The 27,890-nt window shown below is 44.1% G+C and overlaps 1 protein-coding gene across 4 annotated transcripts in view; it reads left to right on the top strand.

Moving 5' to 3' along the window:
- myo7aa (myosin VIIAa) overlaps positions 1 to 27,890 on the top strand; it is a 274,145-nt gene that overhangs the window by 146,111 nt on the left and 100,144 nt on the right. For all 4 annotated transcript variants that reach the window (XM_073044265.1, XM_073044264.1, XM_073044263.1 and 1 more), the window contains 5 exons: positions 3,819 to 3,977; positions 10,005 to 10,097; positions 16,437 to 16,531; positions 19,642 to 19,726; positions 23,543 to 23,761. In XM_073044265.1, coding sequence (XP_072900366.1) covers positions 3,819 to 3,977; positions 10,005 to 10,097; positions 16,437 to 16,531; positions 19,642 to 19,726; positions 23,543 to 23,761 — 651 coding nt within the window. The remainder of the gene's footprint in view (positions 1 to 3,818; positions 3,978 to 10,004; positions 10,098 to 16,436; positions 16,532 to 19,641; positions 19,727 to 23,542; positions 23,762 to 27,890) is intronic.

The following is a 27,890-nucleotide window of genomic DNA, read 5'->3' as shown; positions in this document are numbered from 1 at the left end:
CCAGCAGTCCTTGGTCGTGACAGCGTGCTGATTTTAAATTGCATGAAGTTTTTGGAAGTTTTTGGAGTGGAGATGAGTAGATCAGGAATGAGTAAATATTTGAGATTTTAATCTGAGAATTTGAGTAGTCATGAATATGAGAACTTAATCAGGTTTAATATCACTGGCAAATGCTGTGAAATTTGATTTGTGACAGCAGTACATTGCAATGTATAATTTAAAAAAAATTAAATTACAATAAGGAATGTAAGTGTTTTAAAAAAAAAAGTTAAAGGAGTGAGCAAAAAGGGAGAGAAGCAAGTGAGGCAGTGTTCATGGGTTTATTGTCTGATCAGAAATCTGATGGAGGGGAAGAAACTGTTCCTAAAGTGCTGAGTGTTCTGTTCCTCCTCTCTGATAACAGAGAGAGAAGGACATGCTGTGGGTGGTGGGAGTCCTTAATAATGGATCTTTTTGAGGCATCACCTTTTCAGGATGTCCTCAATGGAGAGGAGGCTAGTGCCCATCACTCTTGAGAGCCTCCCCTCCATGGGCTCTGCCTACACTTCTCGCTGCCTCAGAAAGCAGCCAGTGTAATCGAAGATCCAGCCAACCTCAGACATTCTCTTCTCCCGTCTCCCTTTGGGCAGTAGGTACAAAATCCTCAAAGCATGTAGCACCAGGCTCAAGGGCGGCTTCTAACCTGATGTAATAAGACTGTTAAATGGCTCCCTAGTGGGTGTGAGTGTGAGGGAAGAAAGGGGCTTGTTTTGATGTTGTTTTGTTGTGTTCTGTGTTGTTCTGCTGAGCATTGTGGGCGTGCTATGTTGAGGCCAGAATGTGTGGCGTCACTTCCGGGCTGCTCCCAGGACATCCTCGGGCGTAGATGAATGCAAATGACGTATTTCACTGTATGTTTCGTTGTGCGTCGGATAAAGCTAAAATGGACTTTCGGCATCACAATCCACCTAATTGTTTATGTACACTGCTCTTTCTCTGCAGTAGGTTTATGTCTAAAAATTCAAGGTAAATTTATTATCAAACTACATATACGTCATCATACACAACCCAGAGATCCATTTTCTTGCAGGCATACACAATAACCATAATATAATTAATGAAAGACTGCACCAACAGGATGGGCAACTATCTGTGCAAACAAAGTGTGCAAATAGAAAAAGAAAGGAAAAAATAAGTAATAACAATAAATAAGCAATAAATATTGAGGACTAGAGATGAGGAGTCCACAGGCTGTGAGAAGAGAGCATGATGGGAAGTAAAAAGCAACATCCATTGGAGTACAATATAGTCCAATGTTGCAGTGTTGATGTAGTTATTGGGTTGTGCAGCTGAAAGGAAGTAGCTGGAACTTTATCTACAGTACCACACCACCATTCCCCCCTCGTCTCTTTATAGTGTTTGCTTTCGTTTATTGTTGTTCAACCATACACATGTATGCTGCCAAACGAAACAATGGTCCTCCGGACCGAAGTGCACGACACAGCGCATATAACTCACACACAACACATCTAGTAATATTACATCAATTAAATAAGCAAGTAATAAAATGTATTCCAGAAGATTGACATTAGCGTAAGGTGCATTTATGGCACAAGTTTAAAAAGTAAGCGGTGTAACGTTACTGGCGCTTTGTACATGGTGAGACCTGAGTGGTATCAGGGGGGTTCAGTAGTCTCATGGCCCAGGGGAAGAAGCTGTTTCCCATCCTAATATTACTTGTCCTAATGCTATACTACCTCCTGCCTGATGGTGGGTGATCATTGTGGCTATCTCCTCTCTTCACACTCATCCCTGATTTGGGGAGGGCAGGGGGTGTTGACCTGAAATAGCAACGATTCCTTCCCCACCGTAGGTGATGCACTTTCCACCAGCAGATTACTTGCTGCTCAGGATTCCAGCATCTGCTGTCTTTTATCTCCTTATCAGATGCCCATGGAGGAACTCCTTTGGTTCCAAAGTAATTCAAGAAGTCTGGAGGCATTAGGGTATATAAACCATGTCACATAAGAATAGGCATCACGATAGAGTAGCGGTTAGCGCTCTGCTATTACAACTCAGGGCATCGGAGTTCTAAGTTCAATCCTGGCATCCTCTGTAAGGAGTTTCTATGTTCTTCCCAAAGACTGCTCAGCTTTTCTCCAGGTGATCTGGTTTCCTCCCATAGTCCACAGACATACTGGTTAGTAGGTTAACCGGTTATTGAAGGTTGCTGGGTGGCGTGACCTGAAGGGCCGATTCCATATGTACCTCTAAATAAGCTAAAATAAATGGCAAACTTTCACTGCATTTGCTGCTGGTGACCATTTGTGTTAGATTTCCATGGTAATCATCCTAAATGATTTATTATTGTCACATTAACTGAGGTCCAGTTAAATATGCAGATCATTTCCTCACATCAGTACATTCGGGTGGTACAAGGGGAAACAAAACCAGAATAAAGTGTTATAATTACAGAGAAAGTGCAGAGCAGTCAATAAGGTATGATGAGGTAGACTGAGAGGTCAGGAGTCCATCTTATCATACTAGTGGACTTCTTAACAGCCTTACAAGCTGTCCTTGAGCCTGGTGGTATGTGTTCTCAAGTTTTTGCATCTTCCACCCAAAAGAGTCATAGACCACAGCAGCACAAACACAGGCCCTTCAGCCCATCTAGTCGGTGCTGAACTGTTATTCTTTCTAGTGCCAAAGACCTGCACCCAGACCATACTTCCCCCATCCATGTACTTGTCCAAATTTTACCTAACTGTTGAAATCAAACCTGCATTCATGACCTCTGCTGGCAGCCTGTTCTCCACCCACCCCACCTTCTGAGTGAAGATGTTCACCTTGGGTTCTCAAATATTTAAATATTCCACCTTTCACCCTTAATCTATGACCTCTAGTTCTAGTCTCCCCCAATCTCTGGCAAAAGCCTACTTGAATTAACCCTATCCCTTGTAATTTTGTACACTTCTTTCAAATCTCCTTCGTTCTCCTACATTCCAGGGAATGAAGTCCTAGCCTAATCAACCTTTCCCTGTAGCTCGGGTTCTCAAGTCGCAGCAACATCCTTGTCAATTTTCTCTGCACTCTTTCAATCTTATTGATACCTTTTCCTCTAGGTCGGTGACCAGAATTGCATACAATACTCCAGATGAGGCTTCACCAATGTCTTGTATATTGAAGGGGAAAAGAGGAGGGAATGACTAGGGTGGGCACTTACACCAATGTGGGACCAGCTGGTTAAATGTTTCTGGGCAATTTTGACAGTGAAACTTTTCAAAAAAAAAAACCTGGGTTGAAATCTCACACATAACATGATTTCCACCCAGAACTCACCTACCCATCACCCAAGACAACCCCTCTTTTCATTGTTACCATTGAGGAGGAGGTACAGGAGCCTGAAAACACGCAATCAACATTTTGGGAACAGCTTCTTCCCCTCCACCATCAGATTTCTGAACAGACAATGAACCCGTGGACACTATCTCAATTTTTTTCTCTCTTTTTGCATTACTTGTTTAATTGTATATTATTGAATTCTGTTATTTAATTTTATATTGCAATTTATAGTTTTTCTTTTATTATTATGTACTGCTGTCACAAAACAACAAATTTCAGAATGTGTCAGTGATATTGAATCTGATTTTGATGAGGATGCATGTGCTTGGCTCCTAGGTATATTTTATACCCGTTCCCTTCTCCTGGTCATCCCATCAATAGCATGGCCACTCTTGGCCAGTGGTCCAGGAGTCTTTCTAACGCGCCTGACTCCGCTGAAGTGCTTCACCTCTCCCTTCCCGAATGTCCGTGACGTGCCCCTCTCTCTGTGCCGACAGCTGTTTGACCGGGAGCTGTGTGTCCGCCAGCTGAGATACTCTGGGATGATGGAGACCATTCGGATCCGGCGCGCGGGTTACCCCATTCGCTACACCTTCGTGGAGTTTGTGGATCGATACAGAGTGCTAATGCCTGGGGTCAAGCCAGCATACAAACAGGTGAACACAGAAACTTTATTCTTAAAAGTTTAAGGATTAGCCTTATTCTTCAAATTATCAAAAGATTAATTTTATTTGTCATGTACATTTAAACATAGAGTGAAATGTGTCAGATGAGTCAATGACCAAGAGTCTGAAAGTGTGCTGGACGGCCTACAAGTGTCTCCACACTTCCAGTGTCAATACAGCACGCCTGTAACTTACTGACATTAAATCCATGTGGCATGGCGTCATAGAGCACTTGGCCCATCTGATCTATAACCAACTGTTATTCTACCTAGTCCCAGTAGGGGCCACTGCACAGGATCAAAACAAGCTGCAGAAAATTGGAAACTCAGTCAGCTCCATCATGGACACTAGCCTCCCCAGCATCCAGGACATCTTCGAAGAGCGATGCCTCAAAAAGGCAGTATCCATCACTGAGGATCCCCATCACCCAGGACGTGCCCTCTTCTCATTGCTACCATTAGCAAGGAGATACAAGAGCCTGAAGGCACACACTCAACGATTCAGGAATAGTTTCTTCCCATCTTCCATCAGATTTCTGGATGGACATTGAACCCTTGAACACTACCTCACTACTTTTTCTTTCTTTTTTTTTGCACTGTTTATGTAATTTAACTTATTTAATATGCAGTATGTATACTTGCTGTAATACTTACTGTAATTTAATTTTATGTATTGCAATGTACTGCTGCTGCATAACAACAAATTTCATGACATATGCCACTGATATTAGCCTAATGCTGATTTTGATTTACCTGGACCATAACCCTCCATACCTCTTCCATCCATGTACCTATCCAAATTTCTATTAAATGCTGTAATCAAACCCTCATCCACCAACTTCGGAATCTGGGAAGAAACCAGAGCACTGAGAGGATCCTTTGTGATCACAGGGAGAATGTACGAACTCCTTACAGACAGTCAGGATTTGAACCACAATCGCTAGAACTGTGAAGCGTTAGGCTAGCCACTACACTTTCACGCTGATAAGGGTCTCTGCAGGACACATCGACTGCTTACTCCTTTCCATAGATGCTGCCTGGTCTGCTGGGCTGGTCTGCTGGGCTGGTCTGCTGGGCTGGGCTGGTCTGGGCTGGTCTGGGCTGGTCTGGGCTGGTCTGGGCTGGGCTGGGCTGGGCTGGGCTGGGCTGGGCTGGGCTGGGCTGGGCTGGGCTGGGCTGGGCTGGGCGTGTGTGTGTGTGTGTGTGTGTGTGTGTGTGTGTGTGTGTGTGTGTGTGTGTGTGTGTGTGTGTGTGTGTGTGTGTGTGTGTGTGTGTGTGTGTGTGTGTGTGTGTGTGTGTGTGTGTGTGTGTGTGTGTGTGTGTTATCTGCTGAACATTGTGGGCACGCTATGTTAATGCTGGAATGTGTGGAGACACTGCAGGCTGCCCTCGGCACATCCTTGGATTCTGTTGGCTAGGGTAAGCAAAGCATTTCACTGCATGTTTCAATGTACGTGTGATAAGTAAATCTGAATCTGGAATCACATGGGTCCCTGAACTTGCTCTATGCAATACTTTCATCTACAAAATGTGGGCACTTGTTCATTGGACTGTGGGTGTTAAACTCCGTATTACCCCCAGGATAAAGAATACAAGGGTTAGAAACAGAATGTAGTCCCCTCCTAATGCACCAATATAAGAACCGCTGTTTCCTCTAAGCTGAGCCGTAACCGAAAGGCTCCCACACACATACCTTTGCTGCAGCACAACTGGAATAAAGACAGATCAGAAAAGATCAGAAGGATTTTCTTTATAGTGCTGTATTTCATTATACCCATTAATAATTAAAACCAAAAGTATGTAATTTTTCTACTTTCATTCTAAATAGTAGCAGTGTACATATTACAAAAAAACATTATAGTGCCGTTTTCAGACATGTTTTTGAAAAACAAAATCTTGCTCAGAGCAATGGTTGGACTACACAGCTGTAAAGAAAAAATAGAGGGGATGTTGGTAAAGAGAGCAGGCGATACGATAGTGTGGAGGTTAATGCACTGCCTTGCAGAACAGGGTTCAGTTCCCAACACTGTACGTGTGTTCGTCACATGACCACATGGATTTCCACCGGGTACTCCGGTCTCACACGTTCCAACAACAGTACCGTATGGGTTGGGGTTAGTCAGTGGTGGACATGCTATGTTGGTGCCAGAAACGACGTGACACTTGTGGGCTGCCCAGTACAATACACGCTGACTTGATTTGATGCAAACAGCGTGTTTCACCGCACGTTTCAATGCATCTGCGACAAATAAAGCTGTTCTGTCTCATTACATTCTACCAGGGCCGGGATAAGGTTGGCTGGACACAGTAAAGTTCCCTTGATGCTATTCCAGCACACACTTCCAGAGCAGGGACAGACAGGTTAACTGTAGGTTCAAGTTCCTGGTGTGGCCTCATCTACATTGGTGAGGTCTGATGTAGATTGTGGGACGGCTTTGTCGAGCACCTTCGCCCCATCCCCCATAAAAGACGAGATTTCCCAGTAGCCATCCATTTCATTTTTTGACTTCCCATTCTCACTCTGACATGTTGGTCCATGGTCTCCTCTGCTGCCACATTGAGACCACTCTCGGTTTGGAGGAGCAACACCTCATATTCCATCTGGGTAGCCTCCAATCTGAGGGCATGATAATCGGTTTCTCGAATTTTCCGTAATTTCTTCCCCTCCCTACCCCCTTCGTCCATTCCCAATTCTGGCTTTCCTCTGACCCCTTCTCCTCACCTGTCCATTATCTCCCTTTCGGTGCCCCTCCGCCTTCCATTTCTCCAATGGTGAAATGTCCTCCCTCATCAGATTTCTTCAGCCTTTTACCTCTTCCACCTATCGCCTCTCAGCTGCTTACTTCATCCCCCCTCCCCTCCCCACCCACCTTCCCTCTCACCCAGTCTCACCTGTCCCTGCCAACTTGAACTCCTTCCCCTCTCTCCAGCTTCTTATTCTGGCATCAGCCACCCTTCCTTTCCAGTTCTGATGAAGGGTCTCATACTGAAACGTCAACAGTTCATTCCCCTCCGTAGATGCTGTCTGACCTGCTCAGTTCCTCCAGCCTTTTGTGTGTGTTCCTCGAGGTCTCCAACATCTGCAGAATATCTGGTGTTTAAGCGTAGGGTCGAGTTCCCACGACATCCTCCCACCATGCATTCCCACCACAGGCTCATCCCAGCTTACAGCTGCTGAGTTCTGGTGTTCCAAGTTTTAATGCTTCTTTATTTTTAAACTGCCTTATAAGGGAATCCATTAAAATGGTTAAAACGGTTGTGGAATTGGGAATGCTTAGGGCCTTGCTATGCTGCACCAGATTTTCTCAAAGGTTCTTAATTTCTTTATAATTGTATCCAAAAAGAAAGTATTTGCTTTTCAAATATTTGTATGAACATTGATGCTCTCCACCTGTAATACCGATGCATTGGAATTAACTCTGGGAGCTATTGGATGAAGAATAGTTGTGAGATTTCAGGCTATAATGAAGTCAGAGTAATAGAGTGCACAGGCCATTCGGCCCAACTCATCCATGCCAACCAAGCTATCTAAGCTAGTTCCATTTAGCCAAGTTTGGCCCACTTTCATCTAAACCAGGGCTTCCCAATCTGAGGTCCACGGACCCCTTGGTTAATTGCATAAAAATAGTGTGGGAACCCCCTGCTCTAACCCTTTTCCCATCCACGTATATGTCCAAAAGTCTTTTGGCTTCTGCTTTCTTCCCCCTTCCTTCCCGATCCTAATGAAGGGTCTCAGCACAAAATGTCGACTGGTTATTCATTTCCATAGGTGCAGCCCGACCTGCTGAGTTCCTCCACGATTTTGTGCGTGTGTGTGTAGCTCTGAATTTCCAGCATCTGCAGAATTGTTATTATACCTGCCTCAAATACTTTCTCCTGCATCTCGCTTTTTATACTCCCTCCCTTCTGTAAGTGGGAGTTGCCCTTTGGGTCCTCATCTTCTATTCCCACTCTGGTCTCTTGCCTCTTCTCATGAATATCTATTTCCCCTTCTGGTTGAAAAACAAATGTGCACCCCCCCCTCCATCTCTTCTATTCCCCACTCTGGCCTCTCACCTCTGCTCACCTACCTATCATCTCCTCATGGGTTCCCTCCTCTTTCCCTTTCTCCTATGGTCCACTCTCCTCTCCTATCAGATTCCTTCCTCTCCAGCCCTTTACCTTTCCCACCCACCTGCCTTTGCCTATCACCTTCCAGCTATCCTCCTTCCCCTCCCCACACCTTTTTATTCTGGCGTCTTCCCCCTTCCTTCCCAGTCCTGAGGCAGGATCGCATCCTAAAACATCAACTGTTTATTCATTTCCATAGATGCTCCCCGAGTTCCTTCAGCATTTTGTGTGTGTTGCTTTGAATCATTTACCTTGTCCCTCTCATCTTAAACTCATGCCTTCTGTTTATTTATTTGCTTTCCTGAGGGGGAAAGGAGATTGTATTCACCCTATTTATGCCCCAAATGATTTTGTACATCTCTACAAGGTCACCCTTCAGGCTCCTAGAGAATTTGGAATCCTTTATTCCAAAGAATAATGTCCTAGCCTGCCCAACCTCTGCCTATAGTCAGACCCTCCATTAAATAAAATTAAATGTTGAAATCAGAAACAAGTAATCATTAGTTGTTGGTGTGGAATAGCTTTTAAAAGCAAACATTAATTTGGAGATAAATTTTCAATGTCATAACTTTACAAATGAAGCTTTTAGAAATTTAGATTTTTTGATTATCTGAACAGAAAATACATCCAGAAAAAAAGCTCTTTAACATTAATGTCTAGTATTGTTATGGTGTGTCAAAAGTAAATAGGTTTTAAGTTTAAGAATTAGATGCAAAGTAACACTCCCTGAACTATTTCCCGTTGCACATTTCCAGAAGACGTCCAACATTATATATAAGTTTCAGCCTCTATTCCTATTACAGACTATCATTAAAAATTTATGTTTAAAACCACATGATCTGTTTACTTTCATTTCGTAAATGTCTGATGTGTTGGTGTTAAGTGATGATACCACGTGTTATGAAAATGAATTCTTGAATGCTCTTACATTGAATTAATAAAAAGAACAGTGGGGAAAGATGCAGAGTAAAACTCCCTCTACCCTGCCCATACAAATACTTCCCAGATTGGCAGAAGAGTGCAGGCAGAGAAGAGGGACAGGAAGTGCATATTTCTCTTGGCAAAGTTGGTAAACAGGGAAAGTAAATTTAAAGGCATTGAAATGAATTGTCTGATGGTGAAGATCTGTCCTGGGCCCAACATCTTGATGTAATCGTGAAGAAAGCACACAAGTGGCTATATTTCATTAGAAGTTTGTGGAGATTTGGCATATCTTCAAAGACACTTGCAAACACCATGAAGCATTCTGACTGCATATCTGTCTGGTATGGGAGGTGGGGGGCCAATGCACAGGATTGGAAAAAGCTGCAGAGGGTTGTAGACTCAATGAGCTCCATCATAGGCACCAGCCAGCCCACCATCGAAGACCTCTTCAGAAAGGGGCATCCATCATTGAGGACCCTCACCATCCAGGACATGCCCTCTTCTCATTGCTACTGTCAGGGAGGAGTTATGGGAGCCTGAAGAGAGACACTCAATATTTTAGAAGCAGTTTCTTCCCCTCCACCATCAGATTTCTGAACTGTCCATGAACAATACTTCACTATTTTGCTCTCTTTTTGCACTATTTACTGATTTTTTTGAGTGTTACTTATTGTAGCATAGAATAAATTTTTGTTTTGCACTGTACTGCTGCAAACAACCGTACAAACCAACAAATTTCATGACGCATCAGTGGAAGTAAGTTTGATTCTGATGCTGAGAGGTCACCCGAGGGTAGGTTGTTTTCCTCAAGTAGTATTGCCTGATTCAAGAGTCTAGAGATTCCAGTTTCGAGAGAAGGATTCTAACTATCTTATCCTTTATTCACACTAATGCCCTGCTATTTAAAGGAGACCTTCAAAGTTTGACTGAGAGTTCTGGAGTTGCGTGGAGCTTTTTTTTTGAAAATCGCTTTTTCTTTTCCCAGAGCGACCTTCGTGGGACATGCCAGCGAATAGCAGAAGCCTTCCTGGGCCAGGATGGTGACTGGCAGATTGGAAAGACCAAGATTTTCCTGAAGGTGGGGATAGAATAGGGCTTGTGGGGTATCTGTACTCCATTTCTCACCCCTGGTTCATTCTGTAGGACCTTAAATATGTCAGTGTTTGGACGACCACACATAATGATATCAACATTCAAAGTACATTTATCATTGTACATGTATGTCACAATATACTACCCTGAGATCATTCACAATAAATTCAAAGAAATACAATAGAATCAATGAAAAATAACACACAAAGATGAACAAACAGCCAATGTGCAAAAGACAGCAAACTGTGCAAATAAAAAAAAGAAAATAATAATCGTTAAGTAAATAATAAATAATCTTCAGAACAGGAGTTGTAAAATTAGTTTGTAGGTTGTGGGACCTCGGTGTTGGGTTCAGTACAGTTATCCTCACTGGTTCAGGAGCCTGATGGTTGAGGGGTAATAACAGTTCCTGAACGTGGCGGTGTGGGTCCTGCGGCTCCTGAACCTCCCTCCCGATGACAGCAGCGAGAAGAGAGCGTGAGCTGCTTGATGGTGGATGTGGCCTTCCTGTGACAGCGTTCCTTGTACATCTGCCGTGTTCCACTTGAGGTTGCGCGCCCGGTTATGAGTGTGTAACCTCAGGAACAGGACCTTTGGCCCACAATGACTGTGCTGAACACGAGACAAAATTAGACTGAACCTCTTTTGTCTGCTGCAGACGGAAAGAATTCACACAAGGCTCATGTGAACACCTTCAGAGCAAACTTCTTTATTACATGCTGATGTTGTTGGGGGAGACATTCATCCTAGAATGAGTACCCCGTCCTCCGGCTCCCCCCATTTCAAAGTTTTGATCATTCCAATACTATTTTTGCCCACTTTTTCCCTTTATATTTCTCTGCGTATTTATGTGTCTGTCTAAAAAAAACCTCTTAAGCTCCACTATCACTATGGTTCTGCCACTTCCCTGGCAGCCTGTTCCACGCACACACTGCTATGTTTTTAAAGAGAACATTCTCTGCAAATGCCTGTTAAGCTTTTCACCCTCTCACCTTAAATGCATGTCCTCCAGTGTTTGACATTTCTACCCTGGGAAAAGTACCCTATCTGCATATCCCATAACGGCTGCATCACAGCCTGGTATGGAAACGCCAATGCCCTTGAACAGAAAATCCTAACAAAAGTAGTGGATACAGACCAGTACATCACGGGTAAGGTCTTCCCCACCATTGAGAACATCTACACGGAGCGTTGTCGCAGGGAAGCAGCATCCATCATCTGGGACCCCCACCACCCAGTCATGCTCTCTTCTCACTGTTGCCATCAGGAAGAAGGTACAGGAGCCTCAGGGCTCACGCCACCAGGTTGAGGAACAGTTATTACTCCTCCACTATAGATACTATAGTGGATACTATAGAGAGAGTGCACAGGACATTCACAAGGATGTTTCCTGGATTGGAGGGTGTATCTTATGAGAAAAGGTTGAGTGAACAAGGCCTTTTCTCCTTGGAGCGACGGAGGTTGAGAGGCGACCTGATAGAGGTGTACAAGATGATGAGGGGCATTGATCATGCGGATAGCCAAAGGTTTTTTTTCCCAGGACTGAAATGGCTAACACGAGGGGGGCATAGTTTTAAGGTGCTTGGAAATGGGTACTGAGGGGATGTCAGGGGTAAGTTGTTTACACAGAGAGTGGTGGGTGCGTGGAATTCACTGCCAGTGATGGTGGTAGAGGTGGATACAATAGGGTCTTTTAAGAGACTCTTGGATAGGTACATGGAGCTTAGAAAAATAGAGGGCTATACGCGATGGAAGTTCTAGGCAGTTTCTAGAGTATGTTACATGGTCGGCACAACATTGTGGGCCAAAAGGCCTGTAATGTGCTGCAGATTTCTATGTTCTATGTTCTATGTTCAATGTCAGGCTCCTGAACTAGAGGGGAATACTTCACTTGCCCCATTTACTGAAATATTCCCACAACCTATGGACTGATTTTCAATTACTCTTCATCTCATGTTCTTCATATTTATTTACTTATTTATTTATCTATCTATCAATCAATATTTCTTTTTATATTTGCACAGTTTGTTGTCCTTTGCACACTGATTGAACATCCATTTGGTGTGGTCCTTCATTGATTCTGTTATGGTTGGTACTTTATTATGGATTTATTGAGTATGAATTTCAGAATTGTATATGGTGACATAAATGCACTGTATGTTGATAATAAATTTACTTTGAATTTGATAAACTTCTTTCAGGTCTCCCATGAGTCACTTACACTCCAAAGAAAACAGCCCAGGTTTGTCCAACCTCTCCTTGTAGTTTGACCCCTGCGATGCAAACTTTGGGTGAAGCAGTGATGTAGAGGTCAGCGTGCTGCCATTCCAGTGGCCCGGGTACAATCCTGAGCTGTCTGTGAGGAGTTTGTACGATTTTTCCTGGTCCATGTAGGTTTCCTGAGGTGCTCCGGTTTCCTACAAAATTCCAAAGACATAAGGGTTAGCCGGTTATTTGGTCACTTGGGTGTAATTGCACAGTATGGGCCTGTTACCATCCTGTACATCTAAATCGGGAGGTTCCCAATCTCTTTTTATGCCATGGTCCCCTACCATTAACCGAGGGGACTGTGGACCCCAGGTTGGGAACCCTTGCTCTAAATAAAATAAGGAGGAATTTTATAGGTCATGGTACTATTTGCCTCCACTACAACCAGCTGACTCTCCAGAGGTGTGCATGCTTAGCACTGGGATTCTCTGCCTGTGCCACAAGGGCAATTAAGGAAGCATGTGGTCTGTTGGCCTTCATTAGACGAGGTAATGTTGCAGCTCTATAGAACCCTGGTTAGACCACACTTAGAGAATTGTGTTCAGTTCTGGTCACCTCATTATAGGAAGGATGTGGAAGATTTAGAGAGGAAGCAGAGGAGATTTACCAGGATGCTGACTGGATTAAAGAACCGGTCCTGATGAAGGGTCTCGGCCTGAAAAGTTGACAGCTTACTCTTTTCCATGGATGCTGCCTGACCTGCTGAGTTCCTCCAGCGTTTTGTGTCTGCTGCTTTGATTTCCAGCATCTGCAGCTGTTCTCTTGTTTGTGACATGTCTTATGGAGACAGAGTGAGTAAGCTTAGGGCTTTTCCCTTTGGATTGAAGGGAGGTGAGAGGTGACTCGACAGAGGTGTACAAGATGATAAGAGGTCGAGTGAGAGTAGAATGGACAGCCAGAAATGTTTTCCCAGGGTGGAAATTGCTAGTATGAGGGGGCATGACTTTGTGTTTGGAGGAAAGAATGGGGGGTGGGGTGTGGAGGAAATATCAGAGATAGTTTTTTTTACTCAGAGTGGTAGGTGCATGGAATGTGCTGCTAGATGGTAGAGGCAGATGGTTTAGGAATGTTTAAGACACACTTAGATAGACATATAGATAAAAGGGAAAATGGAGCATTATGTGGGAGGGAAGGGTTAGATTGATCTTGGAGTAGGTTAAAGGGTCAGCACAACTTTGTGGGCCAAAGGGCCTGTACTTTTTTGTTCTCCATAAAGCCGTATCCCTGATCACTTTGCTGCACTGATTGTTGCTTGTTGTGACAGTGGGATGAGAAACCTGGTGTGGTAGAAGATCCCTCTCCCTGCTCTCTGCCGATGGGCTGGTTTATCAGCAATCCTCAGCTGTCACTGCACCAGGATGCTGCCCTGCGAGCTCTCAGACAGCAGAACATCTCTGTTTCCTGTCAGGAAACTCCCAGATTCTCCCTATGGATTCATGGAAGGTCATCGCCATGGAAACTTGCGGGTGTGCACTAAAAGATTTTGTTTTTAACAAAACTGTGAGTAGAAAATTGGAAAAAAAATGGTTACGATTGAAATAACAAAGTTGAAAAATTAAGTATTCTCACTAGATCAAGGAGATTGCATTTTGTGTTCTTGAAGGGTTGGTACCTTACTTTGGTGTAACATAGCCTCCAACCTATAGCATGAACATTTATTTCTCCAATTTTGATCATCTCTGCCCCTTCTCTCCATCTGTCTTTTTCTATTCCTCATTCTGGTTGCCCTCTCGCTCCTTCTCACCTGCCCATCACCTCCCTCTGGTGCTCCCCCTCCTCCTCCCCTTCTTTCCATGGTTCACTGTCTTCCCCTGTCAGACTCCTCCATTGGCACTTTACCTCTTCCACCTATCAACTCTCACCTCCTCACTTTATCCCCAATTACCTTCCCCCTCATCTGGTCTCATCTATCACCTGCCAACACTTACACCTTCCCCATCCCTACCTCTTTATTCGAGCTTCTTCCACTTTCCTTTCCCATCCTGATGATCAGCCCAAAATATCAACAATTTGTTCCCCTCTTTGGATGCTGCCTGACTTGCTGAGTTCCTCCTGCATTTTGTATGTGTTGCTTCAGACCCCTCTCTCTCTGTCTGGCCTGTCCCGCTTCTAATGATGACTGTCTGATTGAGACCCGGCTAGGTAAGGATCTGAGTGGGGTAAGGTGTTCTTTAACCCAGGAATCCTCTGCCCACTTGTCTGCTCCTTTGCCCCACAAGGGTGACTGCTTGACGATAACCTGGGACAGCATGAAATGTTAATTGATCTCCAGATCACCGAATGTAGAGCTTTGGGGAGTGCGAAGCTCTGAGTGTGAAGCACCTTGTAACCCTTTAAGGTAGACATAACCTATTTTAATCCCTCGAATCTTAACTGTATCATGACAGATAGAATAGAAGAGTGCAGCAGAGGAACAGGCCCTTAGGCCTCCAATTTAGTTCCAGAAAGTAAATTTTTAAAAAAACCAAACACTAATCCCTCTTACCTACACAAGGTCCATATCCCTCCATCTTTCCCACATTTACGTGCCTACTGAAACATCTCTTAAAAGCCTCTAATGTATTTATCTCTACCAGCTTACCAGGCAGCACATTCCAGGCATCCACCACTCTCTGAGTAAAAAAAAAAGAAATTACCCTCACGTTGCCTTTGCACTGATCCCCTTCTCATCTTCAATGCATGCGCTCTGGTGTTAGACATCCGGGAAACAGATACTCCCTGTCTACTCATTCTCATAATCTTATTAACCTCTATCAGATCTCCCCTCGGCCTCCCGTGCTCTAGAAAGCAACCCAAGTTTGTCCGGCCTCTCGTGGCCTCTAATCCAGGCGGTATCCTGGTAAGATCTCTTCAAAGTCTCAGTGTCCTTCCTATAGTGACTGAACTTGATAAGCCCCATTGCAAGTAATTGCAACAACTTTGACGGCAGTGGATGGCCAATTTTTTTATGCCGCTCGCACCGATTTTAAAGATCATCTTGTCACATGTGCATCAAAATGTAGAGTGAAATGTGTCGTCTTGCATCAAGTCAGATCAGTGAAGATTGCGTTGTGCAGCCTACAGTGTTGCCCCCCTCCCCACCCCCCCATCTGGCACCAACATGTCATGCTAAAACTTACTAACTCTAACTTTACATCTTCGGAACGTGAGAGGAAACATATTGAAATCGAGGAATACTATGTGGATAGTATAGTGGAGACTATAGAGAGAGTGCAGAGGAGATTTACAAGGATGTTGCCTGGATTGGAGGGCGTACCTTATGAGAATAGGGTGAGTGAACTCGACCTTCTCTCCTTGGAGCAATGGAGGATGAGAGGTGACCTGATAGAGGTGTATAAGATGATGAGAGGCATTGATCGTGTGGATAGTCAGAGGCTTTTTCCCTTGGCTGAAATGGCTAACACGAGGGGGCATAGTTTCAAAGTGCTTGGAAGTAGGTACAGAGGGGATGGCAGGGGTAAGTTTTTCACAGGGTGGTTGTGCATGGAATACACTGCCAGTGATGCTGGTGGAGGCAAATAAAATAGGGTCTTTCAAGAGACTCTTAGATACATGGAGCTTAGAAAAATAGAGGGCTATGTGGTAGGGTAATTCTAGGCAGTTTATAGAGTAGGTTATGTGGTCAGCATAATATTGTGGGCCGAAGGGCCTGTAATGTGTTGTAGATCTCTATGATTCTATGAAACCGGAGCTCCCAGAGGAAGCCCTCGCATTAAGAACGTATAAGCTCCTTACAGCAGCAGGAATTGAACCTTGATCACTGTAAATTGTTGCAATAGCCACTTCACTACCATGCCCTCCTCGTACCTTTCAGAGACATTGAGTGACATTTTCCCCCTCAGTACCTGACTTGGAGAAGCAAAGGTTCCTGGTGGAGGGGCTCTGCCCAAAGCAGCATCGGTTCATTTCCCTCCACTGATGCTGCCTGGCCTGCTGAGTTCCTCCAGCATTCTCTGTGAGTTGCTCTGGATTTCCAACATCTGCAGAATCTCCTGTGTCTCTGATTTTTTCTCCTTCTACATGTTCTCCCCTGTTCTTCTTCCCACCCACCTTGCAGGATCACCATGACATGATGCTGGAGATAGAGAGAGACAAGGCGATCACAGGCAAGGTTATCCTGATCCAGAAAGTAGTTCGAGGATTTAAAGACAGGTAAGTTCAAGGCTTGGGGTGCATTACTGTGGAATGTAGGTTCTGTGATCGGTCAAAAAAGATGAGCGTGAAAGCCAGTGAAGACATTCAATTGATGGAATTGTCAAGACCAACTCCTGCTCCGAATTAGGATTTTGCCCACTTTATAACATAGAACTCTACAACACAGTATAGACCCTTCAGCCCACAATGTTGTACTGAACTTATAACCTACTCTGAGATCAACCTAACCCTTCCATCCTACGTAATCCTTCATTTTTCTATCATCCATGTACCCATCTAGGAGTCTCAAAGATCCAAAAGTACATTTATTATTAAACTATGTATACAGATTGAAACCCTAAGATTTGTCTTCCCCACACACAGCCACAGAACCAAAGAAAAAACATGGATTCTGTTTAGAGAAAAACACCAACCCTCCCCCTGCTTCTCCCCAACATGTAAAAAATCACAAATCACGCAAATGGCAAAACCAAAAGGCAAAAAATGCAGAATATGGACCACAGAATGGAAAGAGTCCAAGTTCAGGTCAGCAAAACAAAAAGGAACGGCCAGAAACACATGAACTACAGAGTCCTATCTGCAAACCATATCAATTAAACCTTGCCAAAGACCCAGATTCTGGAATCTTCCTCCAGCAGCATTGAGGGAGAGAGAGACCATTCGAATGCAGAGACCATCCTCTGGGATCAGCGAGTAGGAGGGAGGGAGACCGTCACTGGCAGACACCTCCCTCTGGCAGCTGTGAGTGAGAGACTGGTGGACAGCACTGAATGCCCTTTCCCGCCCACATTCACCGCGACTGTTTCCATCTTATTGACACTTTAATCAGCGAAATCGGTGAGAAACGTTGTCGATCATGTGCTCGTGCGCCATCTCCAGGCTTTTTGGCCTTGAGGCCGCTAGCTTCATTCCAAGCCTTATAGAATACCCTCAGAGACAGCAAAGTGCTAAATCGCTCAATTGGCCTGATAACACACCACCAAAATGTAGATCACGGGCTCCAGCTGTAGCAGAACCACATTTGAAAGAAAAAGAAGATGTGAAGGAAGTACGGGTGTCCCCCACTTTACGAATGCTTGCTTTATGCCACTTGGTTTTTAACAAAAGGCCTACATTAGTAACCTGTTTTCACGTTACAAAGAGGGTTTTCACTTTTACAAAAATTTTTCCGATATAGATTAATGGTTCTTCGCTTTATGCCATTTTGGCTTAAGAAAGGTTTCATAGGAACATTCTACCTGTAGTTTTGTAAACCATCTGGAGGAGGTTGCCTTTGGTACATTGCATACAGTAAATGCATCATTTGCATTAACAACCAACACTGACTATGGATGGGTTGGGGGCAGCCTGCCACACGTTCCTGTGCCAATGCAGCCTACCCACCATGTGCAGCAGAACAACAAAACGAGTGCCTTTCCTCAGTACCACCCACCTACCTACCTACCCACTCACACACGCCTCAGTCCTCCAACCCCAGAACTGGCCACCACCTGGCCTCCAACTTCCCCAGAGGACTCACAGACCCAGCACCTCGGCCACCCTGAACTTCCAAACAAGCTTTGGGCTTCAATCTTTAGTGTTTCAATCCCCAGAATTTGCTGAAACAGGACCCCTAACTCCAGAATAGAGTTATGATCATCTACATTTTCCAGTATTCTTTATTGCAGTCTGGGTGTGGATCTGGATTAAGCAGACTGGCCTTGAGCTCTCTACAGTTTGAGATACCATTATGCAAGGAGCTCCCACTGACAATGTGTGTGTGTTTACTGATCATTACAGAATGTCTCTCTGGTGCTTCCCCTCCCTCCACTCTCCCTACCCCTTTTCCCAACCATGATTCCCCTCTCCCTGCACCCTTCCCACTCTCGGTCCACAATAGAGAGCCATATCAGAATCAGGTTTATTATAAGACCATAAGATATAGGCCATTTGGCCCATTGAGTCTGCTCTGGCATTTCATCATAACTGATCCATTTTTCCTCTCTGCCGATCTCCTGCCTTCTCCCTGTATCCTTTCATGCCCCGACTAATCAAGGATCACTCACATATGTCATAACATTTGTTTTTTTTTGCGGTGGCAGTCCAGTGCATAATATACATTTTTAAAAATTACATAAAACATTAAACAAAAATTAAAAATAAACATAAAATTTATTACAGTATTACCCTAACTACATGTGTGTGCCTAAGACTTTTGCTCAGTACTGTATATAGTGAAAAATATGAGATGCTTATGAACCAGAGGGGAAGGAGCTGTACTGGGTCTCCAGGCTCCTGTACCTCCTCTCTGATGATTGTAATGCAAAGAGGGCATGTTCCAGATGGCGCGAATCTTTAACGACGGACGTCCCCTTCTGAAGCATGGCCTTTTGAAGATATCCTTGACGGTGGGAAGGGATGTGCCTTTGATAAAGTTACTGAATCTATAACCTCTCTGCATTAGAGCCCCCATACCAGGCTGTGACACAAGTGCCAGAACACTCACCATTGTACCGCTATAGAGATTTGTACGAGTCTTTGGTGACGTATCAAATCTCTTTGAACTCCAAACAAAGGAGAGCCGCCAACATGCCACCTGTATGATTGCATCAATGAGATGCCTGCAGGATCATTAGTTATGTGTCGTGTTGTATGATGTGGGTGATCATAGTCTTTTCATGACTCAACAGGCCAGGTAGCATCTAGGGCAAGAGTACAGCCAAAGTTTTGAGCCTAAACCCTTCAGGAAATGTCGACTGTGCTCTTTTTTTTCCCCCCCAGATGCTGCCTGGCCTGCTGAGTTCCTGCAGCATTTTGTGTGTGTTGCTCGGATTTCCAGCATCTACAAATGTTCTCTTCTTTCCATGATCATGAAGGTTCTTGGCAAATTTTCCACAGAAGTGGTTTGTTATTGCCACCTTCTGGGCAGTGTCTTTACAAGACGGGTGATCCCAGCCATTATCAATACTCTTCAACGATTATCCATGGTCACATAACCCAGACTTATGATATGCACCAGCTGCTCATACAACCATCACCACCTGGGTTCAGGGTAGAACCTCTATACTGTGGGACACGGCATGTTACTTTTGCCTTCTAGATTTGACAGATTTCTAAATTTTCCACAGGTCAAATTTTGTTAAAATAAGAAACGCAGTGATGTTAATTCAGAAATATTGGCGTGGATATCAGTGCCGGAAGAGCTTCAGTGCGGTATGTAAACGTTATGATAATTACATTATTGTTACATGTACTGAAACACAACAGAAAAATCTTTCCTGTCTCTTCCAGACAGATTGTAAATAAAGTACAAACATTGTACATTGAAATAGTACGTTTGTACAAAGGCAAAAGCAATAGCAGAGTGCAGAAGATAGCATTGCGGTTCTCTTAAGACATAGGAGCAAAGTTAGGTAATTCACCCCTTTGAGTCTGTGCCGCCATTCTTTCGTGGCTGATTTATTACCCTCTCGACCCCATTCTCCTGCTTTCTCCCCATAATCTTTACTCATCAAGAACCTACAAACCTCCACTTTAAATACATCCAATGACTTGGCCTCCACAGCCGTCCGTCGCAAAGAATTCCACAGATTCAGCATCCTTTGGATAAAGGAATCTCTCCTCATCTGTCTTTCTGTTCTTGCGCTGTGCCCTCTGGTCAGAGAAAAAGTGCAGGACTGATGAAGGGTTTCAGCCTGAAACAGGAACAGTTTATTTCTTTCCATGGATGCTGCCTGACCTGCTGAGTTCCTCCAGCATTTTAGCCCATGACAGAGGAGCAGAATTAGACTATTTGGCCCGCCTAGTCTTCTCCACCACTCAATCGTGGCTGATCTGATTTTTTTCCCCTTGTTAGTCCCACTCCTTGGCCTTTTTCCTGTAACCTTTGATGCTGTGGCCAATCAAGAGCCTATCAATTTCCGCCTTAAATACACTCAACAACCTGGCCTCCACAATGGCCTGTGGCAACAAATTTGCCACCCTCTGGCTAAAGACATTTCAGCGCATTTCTGTTTTAAATGGACACCCCTCTATCCAGAGGCTGTGCCCTCACGTCCTAGACTATCCCACCATGGGGAACATCCTTTCCACGTCTACTCTGTCTAGGTCTTTCAATATTCGAGAGGTTTCAATGAGATTCCCCCTGAACCTTCTAAATTCTAGTGAGTACACACCCAGAGCCATCAAACGTTCCTCGTATGATAACCCTTTCATTCCCAAGACACCCTTGCGAACCTCATCTGAACTCTTTCCAATACAAGCACATCTCTCCTTGGATAAGGAGTCAAGACTGTTCACAATACTCAAGGTCAGGCCTCACCAGTGCTTTCATAAAGACTCAGCATCACATTCCTGTTGTTATATTCTACTTTGTAGACCCCTTGAAATTAATGCTAACATTGCATTTGCCTTCTTCACCACTGATTCAACCTGCAAGTTAACCTTTAGGGTGTTCTGCACAAGGACACCAAAGTCCCTTTGCACCTCAGATTTTTAGATTTTCTCCCCATTTAGAAAATAGTCTGCACACTTATTACTTCTAAAATGCATGACCATGCATTTTCCAATATTGTATTTCATTTGCCACTTTCTTGCCCATTCTCTGAATCTAAGTCCTCCTGCAGCCTTGCTGTTTCTTCAACACCACATGCCCCTCTACCAATCTTCATCTCATTTGCAAACATGGGAACAAAGCCATCTATTCCATTATCTAAGTCATTGATTTACAGCATAAAACAAAGTAGTCACAACACTGACCCCTGTGGAACACCTCTAGTCACTGGCAACCAACCAGAAATGGATCTTTTTATTCCTACTCACTGCCTTCTTCCAATCGGCCAATACTCTCACCATGTTAGTAACTTTCTGTAATGCTACAGGCTTTTAACTTGGTAAGCAGCCTTGTGTGGCATCTTGTCAAAGGCCTTCTGAAAATCCAAATATACAACATCCACTGCATCCCCTTTATCTATCCTACTCGTAATCTCCTCAAATAATTCCAACGGGTTAGTCAGGCAGGGTTTTCCCTGAAGGGAACCATCCTGACTTAGTCCTATATTGTCCTGTGTTACCAAGTACTCCGTCACCTCATCCTTAACAAATGACTCCAACATCTTCCCAACCACTGAGGTCAGGCTAAACGTCTATAATTTCCTTTCTGCTGCCTCCCTCCTAAAGAGTGGAGTGACATTTGCAATTCTCCAGTTCTTTGGAACCATGCCAGAGTCCAATGATGTTTGAAAGGTCATTACTAATAACTCCATAAACTCTACTGCTATGTCTTTCAGAACCCTAGAGTGCAGTTCATCTGGTCCAGGTGGCTTAAGTACCTTTAGGTCTTTCAACTTTTTTGAGCACTTTCTTTCTTTCTTGTAATAGTAACTGCACCCACTTCTCTTCTTTCACAGCCTTGCGTACCTGGCCTACTACTAGTGTCTTCCACAGTGAAGACCAATGCAAAATACTCACTTAGTTCATCTGCCATCTCCTTGTCCCCCATTATTATTTATCTGGCTTCATTTTCTAGCCGTCCAATACCTATTCTCATCTCTCTTATAATTTTTATATACTTGAAAAAGCTTTTACTGTCCACTTCGCTATTGTTTGCTAGTTTACTTTAATATTTCATCTTTTCCCTCCTAATGATTCTTTTAGTTGCTCTCTGTAGGTTTTTAAAAGCTCTCCAATCATTTATCTTCCCACTAATTTTTGCTTTGTTGTATGCCCTCTCTTTTGCTTTTACATTAGCTTTGACTTCCCTTGTCAGCCACGGTTGTACTATTGTCATTTGAGTATTTTGGATTTTGGAATACATCTATCCTGCATCTTCCTCATTTTTCCCAGAAGCTCAAGCCATTGCTGCTCTGCTGTCATCCCTGCCAGCATCTCCTTCCAATTTACTTCGGTTAATTCCTCTCTCATACCACTGTAATTTCCTTTACCCCACTGAAATATTGCTACATCAGACTTTACTTTCTCCCTATCAAATTTCAAGTTGAACTCAATTATATTGTGAGCACTGTCTCCTAAGGGTTCCTTTACCTTGAGCTCCCCAGTCACCTCTGGTTCATTACGTAACACCCAATCTAGTATTGCCGATTTTCCAATAGGCTCAACGACAAACTGCTTTGAAAAGCCATCTCGTAGGCATTCAACAAACTCACTCTCTTGTGATCCATTACCAATCTGATTTTCCCAATCGAACCGCATGTTAAAATCTCCCATGACTATCGTAACATTGCCCTTTTGACATGCCTTTTCTATTTCCCGTTGTAATCTGTGGTCCACATCCCAGCTAATGTTGGGAAGCCTGTATACGACTACCATCAGGGTCCTTTTTACCCTTGCAGTTTCTTAACTCAATCCACAAGGATTCAACATCTTCTGATCCTAAGTCACATCTTTCTAATGATTTAATGCCATTCTTTGCCAACAGAGCCACACCACCCCCTCTGCCTACCCTCCTCTCTCCGATACAATGTGTAACCTTGGACATTCAGCTCCCAACTACAACCATCCTTCAGCCACGATTCAGTGATGGCCACAACATCGTACCTGACAATCTGTAATAGTGCAACACATCATCCACCTTATTGCTTTGTAGTCTGTGCATTGAGATATCACACTCTGAGTGCTGTATTAACTACCCTTTTTGATTCCGTGTTCCTAGTTTTGTATATTCTACTCTGGATTTTCAGCATCTGAAGAATCTCTTGTGTTTTGGAAAACCTGTTTGATATTAATCATTTAAATCAAGGGTTCCCAAACTTTTTTGATGCCCTGGACAATACTGTTGAGCAAAGGGTCCATGGACCCCAGCTGCAAATCCCCAACTTAAAAGAATAATTGAAAAGCAACACTTCTAGTATTGTTATTGTAATCACTTATTCTACAAATACAGATATGCGAAGATCTCAAAATGTGAAAATCATGCAACGTTATTTATTCTCGCGACCTGACTTGCCGTGTTCTTCCAGTGTTTTGCGTGTGTTCCTTACCATGTTGCACTTTGATCTGAACCCCATTTAGATGCGAGTAGGATTCTCCAGGCTGCAGGCCCTGCATCGCTCTCGCAAGCTCTCCACGCAGTACCACTTCGCCCGCAAACGGATCATCCTTTTCCAGGCTCGTTGCCGTGGCTACCTGGTGCGAAGGGCCTTCCGCCATCGTTTCTGGGCCGTCGTCACCATCCAGGCCTGCGTCCGTGGCATGATCGCGCGGAGGCTGTACAAACGGCTGAAGGGAGAGGTAGGTTTCTTCAGGCCCTTCAATGGAAATGGTCAATTATTACTTAGGAATAACTTGCAAAGCTCTGTGAGGGCAGAGAATAAAGCAGAGGGGCGAGACTGTTGTGATTGCTCAACTACCATAGACTTGATGGGCTGAATGGCTACTTTCTGTGTTCCTATTTACACCATCTACACTTCCAGAGCAGCCAACATAATCCAAGACCATTCCCCGCCCCAGTAATCCTCTCCTCTCCCTAATCTCATCGGGCAGAAAATCCAAAAGCCTTGGGGTGGTACGGTTAGTGTAATGCTATTACAGCACCAACGACCCGGGTACCATTCTCCTATTGAACGCACTTTCTCCCCATGACTACGTGAGTTTTCTCTGAGTGCTCCATGTTTCTCCCACATCCTCACATTGTGCTGGTTGTTAATACAAATGACGCATTTCACTTTGTGTTTCGATGTGCGTGCTTATTTATTTAGAGATACAGCGCAGAACATGCCCTTCCTGCCCAACTAGCCTCACCGCCCAGCAACCCATCAATTTAGCACTAGCCTAATCACAGGACAATTTACATTGACCGGCTAACCTACTGAAAGCTGAAAGGCCCGGATAAAGTGGATGTGGTGAGGATATTTCCTATGGTGGGGGCACTTAGGACCAGAAGACACAACTTCAGAATAGAGGGAGGTCAATTTAGAACAGCGATGAGGAGGAATTTCTTTAGCCAGCGAGTGGTGAATCTGTGGAATTCATTGTCACAAGTGGCTGTGGGAGCCAAATCATTGGGTATATTTAAGACAGAGGTTGATAGATTTCTGATTAGTTAGGGCATGGAGGGATACAGGGCGAAGGCACAAGATTGAGGCTGGGAGGGAAATGTATCAGCCATGAAGAAATGGCAGAGCAAACCCATTCTACTTCTGCTCCTATATCTTATGGCCTTAACCTACTAACTGGTTCGTCTTTGGACTGTGGGAGAAAACATGCTCACCTGAAGGAAATCCACATGGTCACAGGGGAGAATGTCAAATGGGACCGGAATTGAACTCCAAACTCCAGACCTCCATGAACTGTGATAGTGACGCACCAACTGCTCAGCTACTTTGGCACTCTTTGATTAGTAAGTAAATTTAAATATAGTGTTCCTTCATTGCTGTCCTAAACATCAGCAGAGTAATAGGCTGGAAAGAAGTAAATACTGTTACAATAACCTAGAAGCTGTAGTGTAGACAGACAATAAGGTACAAGGGCTGTGACAGGGTAGATTGTGAGATCAAGGGTTCATCTTGATCATCCAAAAAGTCTGAGAACAGCAGGATAAAAGCTGTCCGTGAATCTGGCAGTACATGATTGGTCTTCTACCCGATTGGAAAGGGGTAGAGGAAGAAGGGGAGAGAGACTGAGGTGGGGAGGAGTCCTATCTTCTGTTGACTGCTTTGCCAAGGCAGCGGGAAGTGTAGCGAGGAGGAGCTTTCTATTGAGTGTGTCCAAATGTCACTGAAGTTTCTTGTGGTCTCAGTTGGAGCAGTTGCCGTAACCAAGTTGCAATGCACTGGCTATGATGCTTTCTATGATGCATCGATTTAGGAAAAAGAAAGCATTGGTGAAAGTTGAAGGGGATATGCTGCATTTCCTTAGCTTCCTGAGGAAGTAGAGGTGCTGTTGTGCTTTCTTGGACACAGCACCTGCAAGGTTAGACCGGGACAAGCTATTGGTGATGTTTACACCTAGGAGCTTAAAGCTCTCAACCCTCTCAACTTCAAAGGCATTGATAGACAGGATTGGTACATGGCAGGAGGCAAAGAGTGGGAATAAAGGGAGCCTTTTCTGGTTGGCTGCCAGTGACTAGTGATGTTCCACAGGGGTCTGTGTTAGGATCCATTCTTTTTACGTAACATGTCAATGCAGTTAATGGCTTTGTTGCAAAGTTTGCAGGCGAAATGGAGATAGGTGGAGGGGCTGGTAGTTTTGAGGAAATGGAGAAGCTACAAAAGGACTTGGATAGATTAAGAGAATGGACAAAGAAGTGCAGATGGAATACAGTGTCAGGAAGTGTATGATGCACTTAGAAGAAATGAAAGGATTGTCTATTTTCTAAATGGAGAGAAAATGCAAAAAAATCTGAGGTGCGGAGGGACTTGGGAGTCCTTGTGCAGGATCCGCTGAAGGTTAATTTGCAGGTTGAGTCTGTGGTTAGGAAGGCAAATGTGATGTTAGCATTTATTTCAAAAGGACTAGACTATAAAAGCAAAGATGTAATGTTGAGACTTTATAAAGCACTGGTGAGACCTCACTTGGAGTATTGTGAGCAGTTTTGGACTCCTTATCTTAGAAAGGATATGCTGAAACCGGAGAGGGTTCAAAGGGGGTTTGTGAAAATGATTCCATGATTAAATGCCTTGTCATATGCAGAGCGTTTGATGGCTCTGAGCCTATGTTCACTGGAATTTAGAAGAATGAGGGGTGACCTCATTGAAACCTATTGAATGGTGAAAGGTTTTGATACAGTGGATGTGGAGAAGATGTTTCCTACGGTGGGAGAGTCTAAGACCAGAAGACACAGACTCAGAATAGAAGGGTTTCCTTTTAGAAAGGAAATGTGGAGGGATTTCTTTAGCCAGAGAGTGGTGAATCTGTGGAATTCATTGCCACAGGCTGCTGTGGAGGCCAAGTCTTTAAGGCAGAAGTTGACAGATTCTTGATTGGTCAGGGCATGAAGGGTTATGGGGAGAAAGACAGGAGATTGAGACTGAGAGGGAAAATGGATCAGCCATGATGAAATGGCGGAGCAGACTTGATGGGCCAAATGGCCGAATTCTGCTCCTATATCTTGTAGTCTTATGGGTGTGGAAAAACATACTGTACATACAGATCAAATCATTACACAGTGCATTGAGGTAGAACAAGTTTAACTAACAGAATACAGATAAAGTGCAACGGCTACAGAGGGAGTGCGGTGCAAGTAGACAAAAAGGTGCAAGATCATAAGGTAGATTGTGAGGTCAAGAGTCTATCTTATTGTGCAAGAGGTCCATTCAAGAATCTGATAACAAAGAGATGAAAGCTGTCCTTGAGCCTGTGGTAAGCGTTTCAAGCTCTAGTATCTTCTGCCTGATGGGAGAGGGGAGAAGAGAGAATGTCCGAGGTGGGTGAGGTCTTCGGTTCCGCTGGCTGCTTTACTGAGGCAGCGAGAAGGCCGTGGCTGGTTTCTGCGATGCGCTGAACTGTGTCCACGACCACCTGCAGTTTCTTGTGGTCACCTGCTGTAAAATTGCCATGCCAAGTTTTTGTGCATCCAGAGTGAATGCTTTCTGTGCTGCATCGGTAAAAATTTAAGTGTTGACAGGGACGTGCCAAATTTCCTGAGGAAGTAGAGGCACAAGTGAAATTTATTGGCTGTAAAATCAACGTGGTCGGACCAGGACAGGGTACTGGTGAAGTTCACACTTCAGAACTTGAAGCTCTCAAGCTCAAGACAGTTGATTTAGACAGGACAGTACACTTTGTCCTCTTCCTGAATTCCATGAGAAGTTCTTTCCTTTTGATGACATTGAGGGAAAAGTGTTTGTCATGACACCAGGTCACTGGGACTTCCTTCCTGTACTCCGACTCATTGTTATTTGAGATGCAGCCCACTACAGTTGTTTCATCTGCAAACTTGTAGATCACGGGTTCTCAACCTGGGGTCCTCGGACCCCTCGGTAAATGGTAGGGGTCCATGGCATGAAGGTTGGGGTCCCCTGTTGTAACGGAGTGAGAGCAGAATCTGAGCTCGCCATTGTGAGTGTACAGGGAGTAGAATAGGGCATTGAGGACCCAGCCTTGTGGGGCACCTGTGTGGAGGATTATTGTGGCGGAGATGCTGAGGAAATTATCTTTAAAAATTTGCATTTACAACAAGCACAAATGTTAGTTATGTCCTGGAAAAGCTGCTTGGGGGGAAAAAAGTGGTTAAAAAGCCAATAGGAACATGGAGAGATGTGGGGGTAGATAGAGTGTGGCAAGATTTGTTAGTGGGTGAGCGGGTAGTGTAGTGATTTTGTATCATACTGCAAAACAAAATGGTGATAGATGTGAGTGATGATAAACCTGATTTTGATATGGGTCTGTATTGTGGACTGAGAGTGGGAAGGGAGCAGGG

Source organism: Hemitrygon akajei, chromosome 4 (assembly GCF_048418815.1).
Source record: "Hemitrygon akajei chromosome 4, sHemAka1.3, whole genome shotgun sequence".
NCBI classification, from domain to species: domain Eukaryota; kingdom Metazoa; phylum Chordata; class Chondrichthyes; order Myliobatiformes; family Dasyatidae; genus Hemitrygon; species Hemitrygon akajei.
This window is presented reverse-complemented; position numbering and strand designations above follow the sequence as displayed.